Here is a 23,046-nt window from a genome sequence, read left to right on the forward strand (position 1 = left end):
ACAGCAGTCTATTAACATAATATGGTGAAAACACTCAAATCTGCACCGTGCTTTGAAACTTAACTTAACTAAGCATAAGAGTCCTATTCATCACTATAGGTGCACAAAAATCAATTGCAGAGCACTGAATTTAGATTGTGTTCCCAAGGGGCAGTTTCGCAACATAAGTTATTCACAGATCTAACTGACTGGCCAATTTCTCCTTGCTTTTGAGTGTAACTGAACAGATGACCTTTGATATCCCTTCTGTGCTTGCGTGTGTATGAGTGGGTCCGTGTGTGTGTGTGCAGGTTTTTTAATTAACCCAGCTCTCAGAGTCCCAGGTGGGCTTTTCCATGCTTTTGTACTTATTCTCCAGAGAGAGACAACCGCGTCCTAACGCCTTACACACTTCCATTGCAAACTTCCTCACACAATGCATCTATCTCTGTTTGTGTGTGTTTGGGTGTGTGTTTGTTTTCACACTTTGCCTTTATTACTCTCAATGGTCTGTAACAGACTGTAATTACCCATCTAATGGTTTTTTTTGTTTTGTGATCAATAACTGAAAAGCAATTTAAAACTGATAATTAAATTAATTCTCTAAAAAATCAGCATCAGTTTAGCATTAGGGCTCTGTTTGTATATAATCATGCATTCAAGTTTAATAGACCTTAGTCATAGTATCTCCAACTTTGAATTTTGATGGGAATGAAAATGACGCTGTGACTTACCATCTTTTCAATGGCATGCACTGTATAAACAGGGTGGGGAGGTTTACTTCTTAAATGTATTCCACTACAGATTACAGAATACATGCTGTAAAATGTAATTTGTAACATATTCTGTTAGATTACTCAAGGTCAGTAAAGTATTCTAAATACTTTGGATTACATCTTCAGCACTGGTAGATTTGTTCACTTGTTTTGTTATGCAGTGTTGTTTCTAAATAATGAATCTTGTTTTAAGGCTTTTTAGATATTTTTACAGGAAAACTATACAAAAATTATTATCAAGAATATGGTTTTTGCCATATTATCAAACGTCTTAGAAAAAAAAATATTATCGTGCCTGGTAACACGTGCTTGTAAAATGGCTAGAAATAGCATTTTAGTTTAGCATAAAGCTGTCAAATTACACAAGGTTTATCATCAGAAAGTGTTTCACCGCTGTTCAAATGCACTTTGCATCGCGTCATTTATATCTATAAATGTTTTTCATCTAAAAGGTCTAAATATTAAATGAAACAAATGACAATAAAATGCTAATTAATCTCTTCAGCAATCAAATACTTTTTTAAATGTAACTGTATTCTAATTACCATTTATTTAAATTGTAACTGTAGTGGAAAAGAGTTACTAATATTTTGTATTTAAAATATGTAATCCCGATACATGTATTTCGTTACTCCCCAACCATGTGTATAAAGCTATTAAAAAGCTCATAGTTCACATCTAAGGTTCCTCAACTCATGTTGTCTGGAGTTTTTATCTACTGAAATGTCTTGGAAAGATGTTTTTTCGATGTTTTGTCAGCTAGACGATCCAAAAACTCTGTTCCTATATACACTATTACTATAGGAATATTCCTGGTTCAATTCAAGATAAACTCAATTTACAGCATTCGTGGCATAATGTAGATTACCACAAAAAATATTTGTCTCGTCCCTCCTTTTCTTTAAATAAAAAAGGAAAAATGGAGGTTACAGTTAGGCACTTACAATGGAAGTGAATGGGGCCAATTTCTGGAGAGTTTATAGGCAGAAAATGTAATCTTATAATTTTATAAAAGAGCTTACATTGAATTTTCTGTTAAAATTAATTTAGTATTTGAGCTGTAAAGTTGTTTAGATTATAATTTTTACAATCATTTAAGGTTTAAAATTTTGTTGACATTACATCATCATGGCAAATAAGTTGTAAAATGGCTATAACTTTACACACAAGAGCAATTTAACCACACTAACTTATTTAAACGTGCATATTGTTTATGTCTTGTGTCTATACTTTTGAAGAGTGCTTTAAAGTTTACAGATTGGCCCCATACTTCCATTGTAAGTGCCTCACTGTAACCCAGATTTTTTTTATAACATTTTTTTTAAAGGAGGGACAAGACAAAATAATTGTTTGTGGTCATCAATATAATGCCACAAATACTGTCAACTGTATTGAACCTGGAATATTTTTTAATTCTGAAAAAGAGTAGCACTGCATTCGAGCATGTTTGCGGTGTTCTTTGGCTCATCTTCCAGAAAGAAAAAAGCTGTATTTTGAGAACTGAACATTCAAAAAATCCAATGGAAAAAAATATCAGCCACCAGGGAACATTAGAGTCAATGTAATGATAAAGAAGCAACAAAAGGCAAACCAATTTCCAAAACAGAGAAAATGAATTACTAAATCTCATAGATTTGTGCATCCACAGATAAGCTGCCAGCTGAACTAAGAATACAAAAACCTAATCTCAACATAAATGATTTACCACTCTAGGATACTTCTCCACTACAATTTATGGAATTAATGAAGCATAATTTCCAAAAACACATTTTGTGCACAAATACTGTTAACCTGTTCACCTCTCATACAGAAAACTGATTATGGCTGTTCTCCCTTTGCATGGATGAAAGCACCTAAATGAACATAGCTGCATCAGGTTTTCATTATTATTATATAAAAGATTATATAGGTTTGGGATGAGCAACATTTTTTTTAGATTAACATTGTGCAGGCATTTCTTTTGCCTTACAATATCTGTAATATACGTTTTATTTTGTCCTGATTCGGGACAAATAGGATGCTGGGTTACAGCTTCTTTCTGGATGAAGCTTATGTGAAACAGACAACAGTTGACCTGAAAGGCACAGCTGTCTTCTGTAGATTCTGATGACAGAATTTCTTAGACTACTATGTGATCCTCACAGTGTATTTGTGGAACATCAAGCAAGATGTCTCACAGCAGGATCAAAGGATGATCCAGTGGATGTAAAAGCAATGAGTGACAGAGTGACTGGGAGCCATTGTGATAGCTGGGCTGATGACTGGTCAGACTGTGTTGCTACAGGGGTTAAGTGACAGTGTGTCGTGTTCTTGATGATTACAAATCAGCCCGAATTGTAATAGATTGGGTGAAACATCTGGAGATCTAAGGGCCCAGATGTTTGCACAACAAACACATAACACCCCGACCCTAGAGCATGCACACACACACACATATGTACAGTTCCCCAAGGATCGAGGATTTGGATTTAGATTTGTACATCTGCCCAATGTTTTAGTGACAAAAAACAGAATGACCACACATTCGTGACAAGAGGATCCATGATTAAGTTTTCGAGGTATCTTTTTTCCAACAGCTTTCGAGAGCATATTTTTTATAGCATTTGTTTATCTTGTTTGACTTAAAGGGATATTCTGGTTTCAATACAAGTTAAGCTCAATCGGCAGCATTTGTGGCATAATGTAGATTACCACAAAAATATTTTGACATGTCCCTCCATTTCTTTCAAAAAAGCAAAAAATTAGGCTACAGTAAGGCACTTACAATGGAAGTGAATGGGGCCAATCTGTAAACATTAAAATACTCACTATTTCAAAAGTATAGCTACAAGACGTGAACAATATGTGTGTTAACATGATTTTAGTGTAATAAAATTGCTTTTCTGTGTAATGTTATAGCCATTTTACAACTTTGTTGCTATGATGATGTAATGCCAACAAACCCTAAAAGGACTGTAAAAATTATGGTTTAAACAACTTTATAGCTCAAATAATACAGCAGTTTTAAAAGACTTATAAATGTAAGAGATTTTATACAATTATAATCTTCACATTTCTGCCTTTATACCCTCCAAAAATGGTCCCTATTCATTTCTATTGTTAGTGCCTCACTGTAACCTCGATTTTTTATTTTTTTTTATTTTATTTTTAAGAAAAAGGAGGAACGAGTAAAAATGTATTTTTGTGATCATCAGCATTATAATGGATGCCCCAGATATAAAACATGAATAGTCTAAATGCAATTCGTTTTGCTGGGAGTAGGTTATCTGACTGGCATTCACAAAATGACACTTTTACCAAACAGCTAGGCCTACATGCCTACGATGTTTTACGAGAGTGTTAAAGTTTCACTAATATCTTTACTTCGCTTGCAGAAGTAATCAAATAATATTTGAATTTAAAGGGGAATAAAATCATTTAAAGGGGAAATAAGAGGCTAATTTAACACATATCTCTGGGACCACAAACATAAACACAGTAGAGTCAATCTTAAAATATGCATATGTTGTATTTATATTTGCCATTCCGTTGGCAGCCAGTGGGCTAGTTCTACTAGGTGGGTGTTGGGCGCGCGCAGAGCCTGCCCTGCGCGTGCGGGATTGCTGCTATTCCCAATGGCGGGATCCTGCTCAGAATTAGGGCACGTGGCAGGTCTATTAGTCTAACAACCTCCAGCATGTGTCCGTCACGGCCAGAGAAAATTAGAGCAAAGAGCGATTTTTTGATGTTACGCTCTGTAAGAGATTAAAAATCTTGGCGGTGGAGAAACGGCTGGAAATCTTCTCTGGAAAATAATGAGCGGAGAAACATTTACTGATTAGTTTAATCCAGGATTATCCTATCTGATGACACCATGAAACCCAGCCTTGTAATCTGGCCCTTAGCATTTCCTCGCTTTACTGCAAGCGCATGTTTAAGTATTGTTCCCGCAACCCGTTCTCATCAATCTGCGTATAAATAACACGACTTTATACTTCCAAATGCACGCAATTTGGAAGTATAAAGCGTGTTATTTATACGCAGATTGATGAGAACGGGTTGGTTCCCGTGAGTTGTTTAGCTCCATGAATTATGGCAATAAAGGGGTTTGTTTTATCTGTCCGTTTCCATTGAGTTGTATGGTCTACCTAATGAACAATAGGCAGAACCAGAAATGCAGACAGAAATCAACGGTAAAGCTTTTGTTTTCACTGAAAGATGAGCCACGGGAACCCATTATTCAACAGTAATTGTTCAAATCCGCTCGACTATTTAAACTTAAAATCGACAACAGAAATATGAATGTATGCTTAAGTTAATTCTTTTCAAATCTAAGCAACCTGTTAGCGAAAAGACACTCAAGAAAATTAAGTAGTCCTAATTCATTTTCAACAGACAAGAAATCAAACAAACAATTTTTTTTTTAGTTTTGAGCAGGAGAAAAACTGTCAAGATATCATGAGTAGCCAACATTCAAACAGAAATATTATTGTGTAATAGTCGCAAAATAAATACATAAATAACTCCTTATACGGGCATGTCTTCTGATTTGGGGTTCTCCTGATTATTTAGGAAATAATAAATTAAATAATATACATACTTTCCAAATAATAATAACAATAGCCTAAAGGCCTAATTGGCTAATAATCTAATAATATGCTAATAATAATAATAACAAAAATTAAAATAAACCTTAGCAAGAGCCCTAACATGGTCACACATGATCTCTCTCGTCTCATCACATATAATCACAATTTTAGTTAACGTTATGTTACATTAGTTATGAGGATTAACAGCTCTCCAACTGCCAGTTAAAAAGCTGGAAGTCTTCCTCGTGGAAATGGGCCCTAAAAGCAGATTTCACGGAGTCGAGCTCTTTATATGACAGATTAATGTAGTAAACGAATTTAATGGATTCTAATTAATTATCTTGTGTAAGACGATTTCTCTCATTTTGTTTCACAGACCAGCTTTCATAATAAACACCTGGGGTGGTCTGTGTCCCATCATTTCGACCCGAGAATATTAGTAGTAACATGACCTCATTTTCCAAAATACTTAAATACTTAAGGAGCTTCATTTTCTCTCATTGCTGATGTAGAGCATTTAACGGACGAAATAAAGCAGATTCTGTGATCACGTCAAAACAATTAAGTTTTTTTTTTTTGTTGTTTTTTTTATCTCTGTCCAGACAGGACATTTGATGGAGGGTCGGATTAGTTCTATTTACAACGGGATACTTTCCCAACATTGGTCTGCCTGAATGAAAGTGTGTTGAGGACAAGTGTCAGACATGTTGCGAATATATTTTGATCTCTCTCGCTCTCTCTCTCTCTCTCTCTCTCTCTCTCTCTCTCTCTCTCTCTCTCTCTCTATTTAGGGATGTTAGGGCTAAGAAGAAGAAGAAGAAAATGAAGAAGGAGAAACACATATAATGCCCAATTAAGTTTCACAAATTGGTTGATAGAGAGCGGGTCCTCCATTAATCTACTGATTGCAAAAAAAAGCCTCCTTTGCTCAAAGTTTAATAAAATAGATTTTTTTCATTATGTATAATAATTACGATTTATTTACGATAATTATAAAACATTATTCACAAAATGCAATTTTGTTTTGATAAAAAATATTATAAAATGTATTTATTATAATAAATATTTATATTATTATGCCATTATTATAGGCATTATTATTATGCACCAATACAAAATAATGGTCTTGAGTTTTATGCATTCTTTTTTATCGTCTTATATGTTAAAATAAAAGCATTAAAAGCTCATACGCGTTCAAAAGCTTGTGCTATTCGTGTTTGAAAACATCTGGCTCGTTTTCATAAGCAAAGTTCTTTTTTGGAACACGAAATAATTTCAAACATCAAAAACGGCAATGTGTTAATAAAAACCCCAATGATTTTCAAAGTCAAACTAATTGGAAGTTACTATGTGGTTAATCCAGTAAACAGATTGACTAGGAAATTGAGGTCTGTATTTAATGATATAAAATGAATTGACCCCGAGCAATGTAGGCCTAAGTATCACGCGTAGCCTAATCTTGATGCTTAGCACAATTTAAAAATATATATTTTTTCGTATTTTTTTCTTAAAAAAATTATTTGAGTTATTTGAAGTTAAATAGATCTTGGTTTCTAGGTCAAAATGATTGTACATTCTGATTCCAGATGAAATCTCACATCGTCAAATTAAACATTTTCAATAACTAACTAATCTCAGGTTGAAAGCCACAGCACAGTTTATATTCCATCTAAAGGGGAAAAAATTACTTTGGGACCAATTCAGATAGGGGAGGAAAATCCTTATCGGATTAAAAGGAAAATTGGTGGCAATTAATCCTTTGTGATTGAAAAGGGAAACGCCTCCTCTTGGTAGGCATATCTGAAGTTGAATCTGATTGGACGATACAGTGATCTGCTGGATTGGACAGAGGGATAAATTGTCCCGCCAGACCGCTTAACCGTCCCACCAGGTTGCACTCAGCAAAGAGAAAGTGACTTATAACAAACAGCCATGACGGGAAGAGAAGAGGCAATAGACGAAAAACCGAAGGTCAAACTTTATCCTTCTTTCGGAATCGACAAATCACGTCTAAATGGATCTGGATTTAGGCCCAAAGGGTTTGCCATCACAGACCTGCTCGGTCTGGAGTCAGAAGTTCAGCCCCATCAGTCTGTTCCTGGGGCAGGTGCCAACGGAGAAGGGCAGAGCGCGGGAGTCGGAGGATTTTCTTTCCCGGGAGGCTCTTTGCCGCTCGGGTTAGGCTTTCTATGCAGTTTAGCGGCACAGCAACCTCCCGGGGTCCCGTGTTTTCTTCCGAGCCACATCCCGCTTCTACATTCACGGACAGAGAGCCACTTCATGCAGAATTTGGAGCAGCAACGGGACGCCTATTCTGGTACATATCCTTTAACTTTATTTATTCATCAACTGGATGGTTTACCGAGCTGAAGAGCTGTTCACAGAAGCTGGTGCTGAAATAAACCCTGTGTTATGATGTTGCTTATTTGCCATGGAGACCTATTTATCTAGAGTATTTTATTAGTAAATCATTTGAGGATTGCTAACTATTTTGATTTGAAGTAAACCATTTAAATGGATCAGCAATAAGTTCATAATTCTGTGTGTGTATAATACAAATAAATATATTTATATATACATCATCAATTTTATTCAGTATATATACATTTGTGCTTATTTGAGGCCTTGCCAGACTCAGTCAGTCCCTTTCACAATACTTTTATATGGTTATCTGTCAAGGTTTTGGATTTTTATTGACAATAATGTTTTAATGCATAACAGATGATGACTGTCTTTCCGATGATCGCAATGATGGGAAAAACTCAGGGAACTCACAAAAAAGGAAGAAACGAAGGCACAGGTATTACTCTCTTTTAATATAAGGGTTTAAAGTCAAATGTTTACAGGTTTGGGAATGGAAATAATTTATTAACCGCTCATTTTGTTTTTTTAGGACAGTTTTCACCTCACATCAACTTGAGGAGCTGGAGAAGGCCTTCCACGAGGCGCACTATCCAGATGTTTACGCGAGAGAAATGCTGGCTATGAAGACAGAGCTACCAGAGGACAGGATACAGGTTGGCTGAACCATTTTTTGTTTTTTCAGACAACAAATGACTCCCGTTTTCTCTGCCTTTTCTTTCTCAGTATCCCTCTTTCAGATAACTAATGGTAAAAACATATTTTTGGACAGGTATGGTTCCAAAATCGCCGTGCCAAGTGGAGGAAAAGGGAGAAGTGTTGGGGCCGCAGCAGTGTCATGGCAGAATACGGGCTGTATGGTGCCATGGTGCGTCACTCTATTCCACTTCCAGAATCCATAATCAACTCGGCCAAGAATGGAATGATGGGCTCCTGCGCTCCCTGGCTTCTAGGTGAGCCAGCAGGTGGTTTTCCTATTTAGTACTTAAAAAACTCAAATATGTATTTGATGATTTGAATACATAGCTGAGGTGTCTCGTGAAGTGTACGTTTGGTCTTTGTGCGTTTTGGTGTTTGTATAAACTGTTTAAAAATTATGCTAGACGTAATTATGCGAGAATAAAGAGCTATAAAAATTCAGGAACCAGATAACTTTATAACAGTCTTTGTTTTTCTTCTAAAATTCAGGAATGCACAAAAAGTCTCTCGAAATCTCAAAAAAGGCCCCGGGCACGCCTGAATCGACATATTCCGATTCGTATTCTGCAGAACACAAAGGCAAAGACAGCGACACCGCATGGTCAAGTAGAGCCAATGCAGCAGACGACTCGGAGGACATGGCGATAGACTTGTCTAGTGCTTCCAAACAAGAGAGCAAAAGCACTTTGAAAAGATCACCACCTCGCAGAGAATCCAGCAGTGATTCTGAAAATGAAAGCTAGACATTAATTATGAACAATGTGAATGTGGACAATTTTGACGAGCACACAGACAAAAAGGACTATCAATTTTTTTTAAATATCTCTCGATCATATCAACCTTTTGACAATGGTTTTGTCTTTCACCATTCCTGTGTTGTTACTTGTTATAATATGTTTTTGTTGTTATTTCAAATATTTGAATACTAGAGAGTAATGTTTTATTCTGAATTACTTTATCTTTGTGTAAAAATGATTCTTGTAAAAAGAGTTAATTAATAGAACACGTCTTTATGTTGCTTTGATGGGCATTATCCATAAAACCGATTTTGTTTAAATAATAATAAAAAAAATGATCTAATTTTTCTTAAAATCATTATTTTTTCCTCTCTGTCAAAAAATCTCAGTCGCTGGTGATGGTGAGACTTGTTCACCATCATTGTGAATGTCTGAATATTTCCTTGTTATGTGTCTTCCGAGCAGAAAGTCCAATCTCTTAGAGAGGTGTGTTAGTTAGAGGAGGAAAAAGCACCCTATTAGGGATTTTAAAGCACTTTACCTACTGTGATGATGAATGTTACGCATTGATCAATGTCATCCACAAAGCAATATAACACCAGCAAAAACAAATCCACATCATGACAAAAATAAAATAATTTGTATAATTTTTGATTCCTGTTTCATTATTGTTTCAGTGCATGTCATAATCATATCTATTATGTCAAAGAGTTACTGTATACTGACTTGTCACATCACTGTATGCAGTAAGTTGATAAATTGGCTCATTTAATCACTTGAGCCAGTTTTCTGCTTTCAAGGGCATCTTGATGTACTGAATAGGCTTCCAGTAAAGATGCTACTGACCCGTTACATGGTCTGTTAACACCCAACCATCTGGAAAAATGTTTGGAGCATGCACACTAGAGGCCAAACAACAAGGTTAAGTTATTAGTCATATTACTCAACACCCAAGTATGTCAGCCTGCTTATATTACTCATGGCCAGAGATTCATTTAAACAACCTTAAAACAATCTCTCTACTACAGAAAGGCAAATTGCAATAGACCTACTGCCACCAAATCAGCTGCAACAACATGTCTGAGGAAAGTTCTTCTGTTTCAGTGCCCATGATCCTCATACTGGTAAAATCCTATATGTTACAAAAACACATAGCACAATGCATTCAATTTAAAAATTAAAGTTCACCCAAAAATGAAAATGATCTCATCATTTACACACCCACCCTCATGCCATCCCAGATGTGTATGACTTTCTTTCTTCTGCTGAACATAAAGAATTTTTGAAAAATATCTTACCTCTGTAGGTCCATATAATGCAAGTGAATGGCAGCCAGAACTTTGAAGGTCCAAAAAGAATATAAAGGAACTAAAGCAGCATAAAAGTAATCCATATGACTCCAGTGTTTAATTCATATCTTCAGAAGTGATTTGACAGTTGTGGGTGAGAAACAGATACATTTTAAAGTACTTTTTTCTTGTAAATCTACACTTTCAGTTTCACTGACTTCTGATGTGGTGGTGGTGGTGGTGGTGGTAGTGGGTTAAAGGACATAACTGGTAAGCAGAAGGTTGCCAGTTCAATCCCAACAGCCACCACAATTGTTTCCTTGAGCAAGGCACTTAACTCCAGGTTGCTTCTGGGGGAATTGTCCCTGTAATAAGTGCACTGTAAGTTGATTTGGATAAAAGTGTCTGTCAAATGTATAAATATTCTTAAGGTATGTATTAAACCAATGGAGTTGTGTTATTTAATTTTGTGCTGCCTTTTAGTCCTTTGAAGTTCTGGCCACCATTCACTTGGATTGCATGCACCTACAGAGCTGAAATATTCTTCTAAAAATCTTTGTTTGTGTTCAGCAGAAGAAAGAAAGTCATACACATCTGAGATGGCATGAGTGAGTAAATGATGAGAGAATTTTCATTTTTAGGTGAACTGTCCCCTTAAGCAACTGTATGTCACTACATGATCTATAAATAAAAGTATAATATATAAGTAACTGCATATATAAATAAACATATATTTGAATTGCCATATTCTGGATCTTATGTAAGTTACAAGAAACTTTCAGATGCAATTTACCAAGAAATGTTTTCTGTTAACTACTTTGATGTCATTTGGTAATTGACATATAAACAATTTGATGGTCTCCATTGTTTTCTCTTTCTTTATTTTTAAGGTAATCTCAATAATATGACATTAGGAAAGTAATTGTTTTGTTCAGGGTTTAAAGGGAGAGATAGAAAAACAGATTAGCAGAGGACAGGGGCATGAAAATAGGGATTAAAAACACAGCCTGAGACTAGCTCAAAACCTAGGAATTAAATCTATTAAAATATTATCAATCACTGTTGATCCCAATAATCTTTTTGTGCCAACTGCCCTTAACAATTATAGATGATGGGTCCATTTTAAACTATTACGCATGGGGGTATGCAGGAAGATAATCCTGCCTATTGTTGGAAATGGCCATTAATGCAAAACAATATTAAATAACCTGATTTTAGGGCATCCCAATGAACCTAGGATAAGGCGATCACGTGCATTTCTCTTATCCTATACTTGTTAGTCCCTGCTGCAAAAAATGTGCACCATCTTGAGGACATTCAGTTTAGACTTTCTATGCATATGGTACGTGCTGCAGAGAGAGGATGGGGACTGAACACAAATATTTTTGTGATTCCAGTCAGTCACAGAGCAACGTGCCTTGGTAGAGTTGGTTCATATGAACAGTGGTGGAGCTGGTCACTAATCCCTGTGATTCAGTTGGGACTAGTTCACTCTTGACCCCCACCAAGGGCTTAAGTCAAAGACCAATCAGAAAAGAAAAAACTGTTTGTCAATAAATCACAATATTCATTGCATATTTTGATAAATTCAGTAAGATTTCTTCAAAGCATGTTTAACAATATTTTACAATATTTAAAATGTTACAAGCTTATTGTATGAGCATGTGAATTAGGTCAGAAGTAATCCACAAGTATTCCAAAAGCAATCAGATTAGATTACTTTTAAAATGTAATCCAAGACATTACATTACTGACAAATTTAGTTCTGTAATTTGTAATAAGTACCAGATTACAATTAAAAGTAATCTACCCAGCACTGCTTATATTGTATTTACACTATACACAAGACAATGTCTAATAACATCTGCGTTCTAGAGCACAACACAGATAACAATCAAAAAGACTGTCATGAAACAAAAAGTATATCCTAAAAAATATCTAAACAAATGGTATTTTATAAAAGATTGTATATAACTTTCCACCTGTTCTAGTTAGATAGGCTTAACTGTATCCCAATCAGGAGATTTTCAGATGCTTCAAAGCCACACTCCAATTGTAAAAATCAGCCATGTTTGTGTACTGTTGGAGACATCTGTGTATGAGAGAGAGAGAGAGAGAGAGAGAGAGAGAGAGAGAGAGAGAGAGAGAGAGAGAGAATGGTAAAGGGGTTGGCAGAGGCCAAAGAGTTGGTGATGTTTATGATAATGATGAAGAGAAAACATCAGGCTCTCTGCTAATTTGTAAGTAGCTTAGCAGCACAGAGAGCTCCAAACATACAGATGTATACTTGGCACACAGCAGTCCTTTGGCAAGCCCTGTGGAATCACATAACTGAACAAAGCTGATTTGGTTTAGCATTCCCCTAATGAAGTTGACAAGGCTGTTTGAAGCAAGATTATTTGGCATTTTCCTGTGATGCTAATATACAAACTCTTGTCATTTTGTAATGTCCGGTGTTTCATGAGGTTTAGCTTCTACAGTGCATCCAGAAAGTATTCACAGCGCTTCACTTTTTCCACATTTTGTTATGTTACAGCCTTATTCCAAAATGGGTTAAATGTATTATTTTCCTTAAAATTCTACAAACAATATCCCATAATGACAATGTGAAAGAAGTTTGTTTGAAATCTTTGCAAATTTATAAAAAAATAAAAAACGAAAAAAATCACATGTGCATAAGTATTCACAGTCTTTGCCATGAGACTCAAAATTGAGCTCAGGTGCATCCTGTTTCCATTGATCATCCTTGAGATGTTTCTACAACTTTATTGGAGTCCACCTGTGGTAAATTCAGTTGATTGGACATGATTTGGAAAGGCACACACCTGTCTATATAAGGTCCCACAGTTAACTGCATGTCAGAGCTCAAACCAAGCCATGAAGTCCAAGGAATTGTCTGTAGACCTCCGAGACAGGATTGCATCGAGGCACAGATCTGGGGAAGGGTACAGAACATTTCTGCAGCATTGAAGGTCCCAAAGAGCACAGTGACCTCCATCATCTGTAAATGGAAGAAGTTTGGAACCACCAGGACTCTTCCTAGAGCTGGCCGCCAGGCCAAACTGAGTGATCGGGGGAGAACTCCAGCGTTTCTCTGTGGAGAGAGGAGAACCTTCCAGAAGAACACCCATCTCTGCAGCACTCCACCAATCAGGCCTGTATGATAGAGCGGTCAGACGGAAGCCACTCCTCAGTAAAAGGCACATGACAGCCCGCCTGGTGTTTGCCAAAAGGCCCCTGAAGGACTCTCAGACCATGAAAAACTAAATTCTCTGATCTGATGAAACAAAGATTGAACTCTTTGGCCTGAATGGCAAGCGTCATGTCTGGAGGAAACCAGGCACCGCTCATCACCTGGCCAATACCATCCCTACAGTAAAGCATGGTGGTGGCAGCATCATGCTGTGGGGATGTTTTTCAGCGGCAGGAACTGGGAGACTAGTCAGGATCGAGGGAAAGATGAATGCAGCAATGTACAGAGACCTCCTTGATGAAAACCTGCTCCAGAGTACTCTGGAACTCAGACTGAGGCGAAGGTTCATCTTCCAACAGGTCAACGACCCTAAGCACACAGCCAAGATAACAAAGGAGTGGCTACGGGACAACTCTGTGAATGTCCTTGAGTGGCCCAGCCAGAGCCCAGACTTGAACCCGATTAAACATCTCTGGAGAGATCTGAAAATGGCTGTGCACTGACGCTCCCCATCCAACCTGATGGAGCTTGAGAGGTCCTGCAAAGAAGAATGGGAGAAACTACCCAAAAATAGGTGTGCAATGGCTGTGAATACTTATGTACATGTGATTTTTACAAAAAAAAAATGTTAATACATTTGCAAAAATTTCAAACAAACTTCTTTCAAGTTGTCATTATGGGTTATTGTTTGTAGAATTTTGAGGAAAATAATGAATTTAATACATTTTGGAATAAGGCTGTAACAACAAAATGTGGAAAAAGTGAAGCGATGTGAATACTTTCCGGATGCACTGTAAATGTTCTCTAGGTGGACCAATGTCAAACAGAAATTTGTTTCAGTAAACAAGTGTACAAATATAAAAGCCTAAAGTAAACCAATATATTCTTCTAAACCTCTGCCCAATCATTTTGGTTTGCGAGTAATGGAATAACATATATTTAAACTGTAAGATTTCCATAAGACTCCAACTGTAAGATTTCTGAGTGCCAGAATATCATGTAATAATGAGGATGCTGGTGCTGCCATCTAATGGCTATACAGGCATACAAACCTAGTGGGCATTCCATTAAATGATGAGTTTTAAATGATGAGCATGTTGGTTACTTTCTTAACAAATAAATGTATGCATAAAACATTCGCAAAAAGACTAAGGTATAGTGAGGCATGTGAGCCATATCAAAAAAGTGGTTTGGCTGAAATGGGATTTGAAGAAAATGGCAGAATGTGACATAAATCACACAAAAACAAGCTGATTACTTTCAGCAAGTAAACATGTAACTCACACAGGATGTAGTCAGTAATACTGTCTGATATGTTGTTTATTTGGATTAGCTTTAATTTGCGATTAGCACACAGGACATCTGCAGCCTGCATCAAAAATGAATTACAGTAATCCCTCACCACCCATCCACTAAACACCCTGCCCACCAAGTCATCTTTCTTTCCTGTATAGTATATTAAATGTTTTATTTACATTTATTCATTTGGCAGATGCTTTAACCCAAAGTGACGAGTGCTTTTCTTAATATGTGTGATTGAATACAACTTATAGCTATTTTTATGTAACAATGTGAAAGACAAAAAATGGAAACTGTCAACAAATTGACATTCAAATTTGAAATAATGAAGAAAAAATAATTTGTTGAATGCCTCTATTTTTTTTTTTAATTTATATTTAAAAATAAATTGGGAGTGGCTGTAAAGGGGGTCAATTTAAAGAGGACATCTTTTTAAAGTAGGACAGATAGTGTAAGACAGTGTAGGTGTTGTGCTGAAATCTGACTCCCCCGCTTGATTCAACAAACTCAACCTCTAGCTACTTGTTTTGATGCAAGTATGCAAAACGTGGCATCGCACTGTCAATGGTTTGGCTGGTCATTTTTGTTTTTGGTTTGTTAACCCTGTCCCTGAATCATACGGAAGAAAGAGCCAACCGGCTTATCTTTGAATGTCGGTTATTTGGTCTACAAGTGTATTCGTATCACAAGCTTTGGTGTATTTCCCGCTAGTAGTGTTTCGTTCGTGAAAGAATCAGTAGATGTATGCGTCCCAAAACTATGGCATTTTGTAGTTTAAGAAGTACAAGTAGTGTGTTTACACTGATAATGCAACAAAAGAAGTGTATTATGAGTACTTGGACGATACACTTCCTCAACCGTCAAAACAGAGTGTGGAATGTTGAACACTTCATGCACTCAGCGATGTAGCGGAAGAGGCAGAGAGTTACTTGACTGTATTGCTGCTCTGACAAAACATTAACTCTAAATAATGGAGAATGTAGCAACTAGCGAAACTTCAGTGAAGACAGAACCTTACAAATATAAGTTGAATTCTTTACCATCACCTCATGATGTGAGAATATGCACGTTGTTTAAGATACAAGAGTTGAACTGAGGTTGGCTAATGCGCTAAAGCTAGCGGCAAAACATCATCATGTGTGTTTGAAACGTCACTTCCGGCAGCTGTTAAACAGTGAATGCTTTCGTGTAGTAAAAAATGTTAAGTGTTCCGTTTGGGACGAGACTACACTTTGAATACTCATACTCTACATGGCTTAGTGCACGGTTTAAAACAAATCTTTTAAAGGTGCACTCAGTAACTTTTGTTGTGTCATCTTACACAGACCATTGGCATTGTAACAATTTACAGTAGTATTCACAGTCAGCCATGATTACTTTAATCAATGAGTGAAAGTGTCAAATAACAGGAGGGCTACTGAAATTTAGCAATTAGTATTTGGGTGGCCATGTGATTTTAATATGGCAGCCCCCAAGTGTAGACCCTCTCCATGTAGAATAAAACAGATTTTTATAAGGTTACTGATATGACTTGAGTCTTCATTTTAATTCCTTGCATTTATATAGCGCTTTTCTAGGCACTCAAAGCGCTTTACATAGTATAGGGGGAATCTCCTCAACCACCACCAGTGTGCAGCATCCACCTGGATGATGCGACGGCAGCCATAGTGCGCCAGAACGCCCACCACACACCAGCTATTGGTGGAGAGGAGAGAGTATAGTTATATAGCCAATTCAGGGATGGAGATTAATAAGATGCCATGGTAGATAGGGGCCAATGGGGGGTATTTTAATGTGAGTGGTCATGATTTTATACATACATTGCAAAATTACAATTTATGTCTTTAGGAGTTACACATTTTAATGAGGAAAACATTACTGAGTGCACCTTTAAAGTAAACAAACAGTTCACACACAATTCCATTTTTTAATGAATCAGTTAAATCAATTATTGAATTACATGCTCATCACACATAGCATATATTTGTCGCAACCTACTGTCATGTAGGATGTAATCTAGAGGAATGGTTACTGAACGGTTAGTAAACAAATCGGAGTGAACCTCTTTGGTGATTGAGTCAGTGGGATAAATCAAAATCCCCCCTTGACAGCTGTGCTCCTGCCCTTACAGGTTGGAAACAAAGTCTTTGGTTCCCATAGAGCTGTTCAGGTTGCATTTTCAAGTATCTTCAAGTAATGTTTAACACAGACCTTATTTTACTTATTACATATATATATATATATATATATATATATATATATATATACAATACAAATAATAACTAAGCTTGTTTTCACCTAAATATTGACGTCACGGCTGAACAGCTCTTGCTACCATCATTATAATCATAAAACACTTACAAACTCACTAATAAAATCCCTTAATATTATAATGAATAAAAAGAAAAACAAAGATTTCTTTAACATTATGGAGAATAATTTAAAGAAGATCCTGGAAACTAGGTGCTTTCTTTTTTTATATTTATATGTATATGTATGTTTTTGAGTTAGGTCTGGGTTTTTTTTCTATTTAACCTGCTCTAATTGTATAATTCTCCCTTGTATAGAATGCTGTTGGTTATTTGTTGATTTGTCTTGATAATTGTACTTTTGTCTTTTTGTATTTGTTTATTACTGATCCTAATATTGTTGTGCAATATTTGTATTAAATAAAAAAGAAAAGAAAAATATTTGAAACATTATATTGACTTACTTCTTTGTATGAAAAATACAAAATGCACTAGGTCTCTAAGTTAAGATTTTAAGCTATTTATGTTATTATATCACACTTGCCTGTTTTTTTGGTTGTTGTTTTTTAATTTCGTGTTTTTGTTCTCAGACATTTAGTGAATTTATATATTTTGTATATTGATGTGTTATCGTGAGCATAATAGTATAGTATAAAGAAATAAAATGCATTTGAAAAAATATATATTTAAAAATCTCAAATCCACTCATCTGCAGAGAAACATGTCATTAAGGTTCTTGTTTTTTTTGCACTCTCAAGCTCAACCGTCCCACAGTTTTCAGGTTTCAGAGACTTTTATTTTGAATGTAAAAACACCCTCGTTTCCGCCCTCCGATATCTGCGGCTGCCTTCACATCATCAGGCGGAGAAAGAAGCGGAGATCTGATGGCTTTGAAAAGGATCCAGAAGGTAAATATTTTATTTCTAAACAGAATAGATGTCTTAAAGTAGATTGGTTTATCGTTGTTTCAACATATCTACAGACGACTGGTACAATTAATTATCTTCCAACTCAAATTACTCTAACGTCAGAAGGTTTAAAGAATGTATCTTTTTCCTGCCAGCTGAAATGAGCTAGATGTCGAGAACAAAGTAAAAACAAGAAGTTAAAATAATATTACATTAAAATAATTGTGTTATATTTTCTGTATATCCGCAGTTAAACAAGCCAAACCATGTTAGACAGGAAGAAATACTTTATGTGGCAAATATAAGGCAGTGTGTAGCCTACATTTAATATGGACAGACATTTGTATTGTTTATATATAGGATTTCCAGGGGCAGATTACAATTGTAATCTTTATTAATTCAAATGAGATTGGGGTAACAAGAATCACAAGATTGTGTTTTGCAAGAATTTTAGTCAACTTGTTTATATGTATTTTTATATATATGTGGGTTAGAATGGTTGTTACCAAAGTTGTATTATCAGTTGTCATTTTTTGGTCTTTATTTTAACCATGCATTTTTAAGTGAAGGATTAGAGCTCATGAACCTCGTAATTACAGCATCAGACTTTAATGTTGTGATTTTTTCACCCTAAGCTGACATCAACATACACACAACGTACAAATCTACTTTCAAACCTTGTTTCAGCAATAGTAATAGTTGTGATGCTTCTTATAAATCTATTTTTGATGCATTGAAAGTTACCTGTGTGCCCTGTTTCCACTGTGTTTGTAGGAGCTACAGGACTTGCAGCGGGATCCACCCTCGCAATGCTCAGCTGGACCACTTGGAGAGGATTGTGAGTGTTTGCCCACAATGTACTTAATGACATAATGTCAGTCAATGCTCTAAGTGAATGGATGGTCATCTTACTATATTGCATTTACCTTTTAGTATTCCACTGGCAGGCGACAATAATGGGCCCAGTAAGTACAGATGAATAATTTCAGCTCCATATTAAATGTATGAATTTAGCACTGTTGTCTCACATGAAACAACTGAATTAACTTCTGTCACATTCTCACTCTCTCCCCACTAGGGTGATAGTCCATATCAGGGAGGGGTTTTCTTCCTCACAATTCATTTTCCGACTGATTATCCCTTTAAACCACCAAAGGTGAGTGGAGAATGTCATGTATTGGCATTTGTGCTCCAAGATGTTGCTATTTGACACCTTTCCAGTCTAACAAGATCTTATCTACTTGTGTGTTTAATTATACACAAGGTGGACAAAAGTTTGAAACAATGTACAGATTTAGCTGTTTCGGAAGAAAATATTGGTACTTTCATTCACCAAAGTGTCATTCAACTGACCACATAGGACATTACTGTTGTAAAAAAAAAAACTGCACCTTATCCATGAGTATTCATGCTAAATTGCTAATTAGGTACTATAAAGTAATTTGCCATTATATCAAACACAGCTGAAAGCTATTTGGTTTGTTAAAAGAAGCTTAACATTGTCTATTAGCATTGTTTTGAGTTGCCACATTATGCAGTAGACTAGCTTGTCTTAAGGTGAATATTTGTTCAAAAATGGCAAAAAAGAAACCGCTTTCTCTAGAAACTCATCAGTCAATCATTGTTTTGAGGAATGAAGTCTGTACAATGGTTGAAATTGCCAAAAAACTGAAGCTGTCATACAAAGGTGTACACTACAGTCTTCAAAGACAAAAGACAACTGGCTCTAACAAGGACAGAAAGAGACGTGGAAGGCCAGATGTACAACTAAACAAGAGGATATGTACATCAGAGTCTCTAGTTTGAGAAATGGTTGCTGACAGCTTCATTGAATTCTACCCACTCAACACCAGTTTTATGTGCAACAGTAATGAGAAGACTCAGGGGTGCAGGCCTTATGGGAAGAATTGCAAAGAAAAAGCCACTTTTGATCAGCTAGACTGTAAGAAGTGCCCGACAAGACAGCCACATTTGTGGCAAGTGCTTTAGGAAGTGTGGGGTGAAATGTCACCTGAGTATCTGGACAACCTGACAGCTAGAATGCCAAGGATCTGCAAAGGTGTCATTGCTGCATGTGGAGGATTTTTTGATGAGAACTATTTGTAGTTTTTTCAAATTATAATAGTAATTTTTCACATTATTAATGCCCCGACTATACATTGTGATCAGCTGAATGCCACTTTGGTGAATAAAAGTACCATAAGCAAAATCTGCACATTATTCCAAACCTTTGGCTGCCAGTGTATGCATATGTAGTTTGCTGGAGTGCATACATTTATTTTTATGTTGCTCTGACAGCTTGCCTTCACAACGAAAATCTACCACCCAAATATCAACAGTAATGGAAGCATCTGTCTGGACATTCTGCGCTCACAGTGGTCACCCGCCCTCACTGTATCCAAAGGTAAAGGGCAAATAGACATATATATATATATATTCTTTATATATTACGAGTCTAAACTGTCTGGATGCTCTTTCCATAATACACATTTTAACAAAGCAAAGAGGTCTTTGAATGCATCTCACAACTGATCAGATGCAATGATGCTCACCATTATGACATTTTAAATCACTTTACTTGATAAAATATGAATAATATTCACGTGTTACTTTGATTAATTCAACTGATTAATCAAAGTAACACGTGAAATTCATTTATTTGTGTTTGCAGAATTAGTGTTTTATTTATTTTTCACTTTCATTTCACTACGCTGAGCCACACCATTCCTAGTCAAGTAGTAAATGGTGATATTTAATGGTCAAATCTCTCCAAGAGAGATACAAATTTAACTTTTAAAAAGTCAGTAGAGAATTTGAAGTAATAAAAGAAAGATTGAATGCCAATTGGCTGGTTCTGCTGATCCCAGATTGTATTCGAGCACTGATTCCGCATTATGTGTTTATGCTGAATACTTGGTGAATTTGTGGGTGTATGAATAAATTATTCTGATTTCTGTTGTTGTTTTTCAGTTTTATTATCCATATGCTCTCTTCTTTGCGACCCAAATCCAGATGACCCTTTAGTTCCAGATATTGCACATATTTACAAATCGGACAAAGATAAGTAAGTGTGTGCCTTATGTGTATTACTTTTCACTCTTATTATTAGTAAAATGACTGAACCATTTTCTCTGCTGACATGTCATAACTTTTTGGTCAAAGGTACATTATCTGACATATTAGGATTTTGGCACAAGCGGTGTAGCTGAAATGTTGTGTTATGAGAGTATGATGGCTGTGGTTTCCGCAGGTTTAAACGGTCCACAGATTTGACCTGGTTTCTAATTTCTTTTCCTGTTAAGTAGGAAAATGTTTGAGTCAAATGGCTCTCACTTATCAGCTTGACAGCAATATATCCATAGTGTCATGTGATTTAAGATAACTAATTAAGATCCAATTTTTTTTTAGGTATAACAGACTGGCAAGGGAATGGACTCAGAAGTATGCAATGTAACTTAGTTGGACTGGATGGCTACATTTTGAAATGGTTGCACATGGACACTATTACTGCACACAGCTTTGCGACGCGCCTGAACAGAGACAGAAGTTTACCAACAGAAGAACCCCCAACACAAATAAATACATACACACACACACTCACAACTTAAAAATAATCTCCTTGGTAAGATGGCCAAGTCACATGTCCCTGTTCACAGAAGCATACTGGAACAAGAGCTTCCTGCCAGATATCAAAAATATTGTTTTATTTTCCAATTAGTTACTTTTATAGTAATTTTATTGTATAGAAATAAAAACAATAATGATCATTTTTTAGTTTTTTCATTAAAAGGTGTTATAAAAATATATCTTACAGCAGCTGTTTTATCAAGACGCGCACGTGTGAGTGAGTGCGTTTGTGTGTGTGTGTTAGAACGGACAAGAAAGAGACATGATTGTATATGCATGGTATTGGAATTAGATCACATCGGGGATAAAACTACAGTAACCATATTGTGCTCCTATTTCTGTAAAAAAAAAAAGATTAAAAAAATAATTTCAAGGTGAAGTATGACGTTTCTGCACCCAGTGTTTCCAAACAGAGTAAAACATTTTTAGCATATTTAAAAGTACTAGTACTAATGAAGATGTTTAAGAGAATATCTCCGCTCTTTAGGTCCATACAATTCAAGTGAAAGGGTACCAAAAATTTGAATGTCCAAAAAGCACATAATGGCAGGATTAAAGTAATCCAAATGACTCCAGTGATAAGTGGGTGAGAAACCGATCAATATTTAAGTCCTTTGTTATGATCAATCCCCCACATTCACTTTCACATTCTTCTCCATCACCATCTGGGTAGGGATGAGAATTTATAGTAAAAAAAAGGACTTAAATATTGATCTATTTTTCACCCCCCTATCATATCACTACTGAAGATATGGATTTAACCACTGGAGTCTTATGGATGTCTTTATGCTGCCTCTATGCGCTTTTTGGAGCTTCAACATTTTGGTACCTATTCAGGTGCATTGTATGGACCTGCAGAGCTGAGATATTCTTCTAAAAATCTTCGTTTGTGTTCAGCAGGGATACACAGCAGAAAGGCATACACTTCTGGGATGGTATGAGGGTGTGTAAATGATGAGAGAATATTAATTTTTTGGGTAAAACATCCAAGAAAGGAGAAATAAGTTTACATAGAAATACATAATACATATTCATCTTCCTTTGGTGCAGAGTTATGCCACGAGGTGGCGATATTTATCTCTTTAATTACCACAAGGGACCAACTTTTTTGCCGGTCTTAAAGGAAAACCCATTATAACAGTTTCGTGCAGAGACGCTATTCTTATATATTTGTATTCCTAGGACATTCCAGGGAAATAAACTAAATTAATATCTGAAACGATTACATATATCCATACACATTGTAGACACCTTTGAAACAACACACACATATGTGTGTCCTACATATGTGTGTCCTACATATGTGTGTCCTACATATGTGTGTGTTGTTTCAAAGGTGTCTACAATGTGTATGGATATAT

At 36.0% G+C, this 23,046-nt stretch overlaps 2 protein-coding genes across 3 annotated transcripts; both read left to right on the forward strand.

Annotated features, from left to right (window-relative positions):
- The first annotated feature begins 7,255 nt into the window (after positions 1 to 7,255).
- On the forward strand, positions 7,256 to 9,177 carry vsx1 (visual system homeobox 1 homolog, chx10-like). Of its 2 annotated transcripts, none has more exons than XM_052146049.1 (5): positions 7,256 to 7,640; positions 8,045 to 8,123; positions 8,217 to 8,340; positions 8,457 to 8,649; positions 8,873 to 9,177. In XM_052146049.1, the coding sequence occupies exons 1-5, from the start codon at positions 7,256 to 7,258 to the stop codon at positions 9,124 to 9,126; spliced, it is 1,035 nt and encodes a 344-aa protein (XP_052002009.1). In that variant the 3' UTR covers positions 9,127 to 9,177. The 2 variants fall into 2 exon arrangements, with proteins under 2 accessions (XP_052002009.1, XP_052002010.1); XM_052146050.1 differs by having other exon boundaries at positions 8,457 to 8,637.
- An 8,804-nt stretch (positions 9,178 to 17,981) lies between these two features.
- Positions 17,982 to 21,825, forward strand: ube2d1a (ubiquitin-conjugating enzyme E2D 1a). Its single transcript, XM_052145385.1, has 7 exons — positions 17,982 to 18,058; positions 18,833 to 18,896; positions 18,992 to 19,023; positions 19,137 to 19,214; positions 20,357 to 20,462; positions 21,029 to 21,122; positions 21,467 to 21,825. The coding sequence occupies exons 1-7, from the start codon at positions 18,035 to 18,037 to the stop codon at positions 21,510 to 21,512; spliced, it is 444 nt and encodes a 147-aa protein (XP_052001345.1). The 5' UTR covers positions 17,982 to 18,034; the 3' UTR covers positions 21,513 to 21,825.
- The last annotated feature ends 1,221 nt before the right edge of the window (positions 21,826 to 23,046 follow it).

This window comes from Xyrauchen texanus, chromosome 16, assembly GCF_025860055.1.
Source record: "Xyrauchen texanus isolate HMW12.3.18 chromosome 16, RBS_HiC_50CHRs, whole genome shotgun sequence".
Classification (NCBI taxonomy): Eukaryota; Metazoa; Chordata; class Actinopteri; order Cypriniformes; family Catostomidae; genus Xyrauchen; species Xyrauchen texanus.

Coding starts and splice junctions, on each gene's coding strand:
- vsx1 (XM_052146049.1), top strand. CDS start 7,256: ATGACGGGAAGAGAAGAGGCAATAGACGAAAAACCGAAGGTCAAACTT. Junction 8,341..8,456: donor TACCAGAGGACAGGATACAG/GTTGGCTGAACC, acceptor ATTTTTGGACAG/GTATGGTTCCAAAATCGCCG. Junction 8,650..8,872: donor GCTTCTAGGTGAGCCAGCAG/GTGGTTTTCCTA, acceptor TCTAAAATTCAG/GAATGCACAAAAAGTCTCTC.
- ube2d1a (XM_052145385.1), top strand. CDS start 18,035: ATGGCTTTGAAAAGGATCCAGAAG. Junction 19,215..20,356: donor ATCCCTTTAAACCACCAAAG/GTGAGTGGAGAA, acceptor TTGCTCTGACAG/CTTGCCTTCACAACGAAAAT. Junction 21,123..21,466: donor TACAAATCGGACAAAGATAA/GTAAGTGTGTGC, acceptor ATTTTTTTTTAG/GTATAACAGACTGGCAAGGG.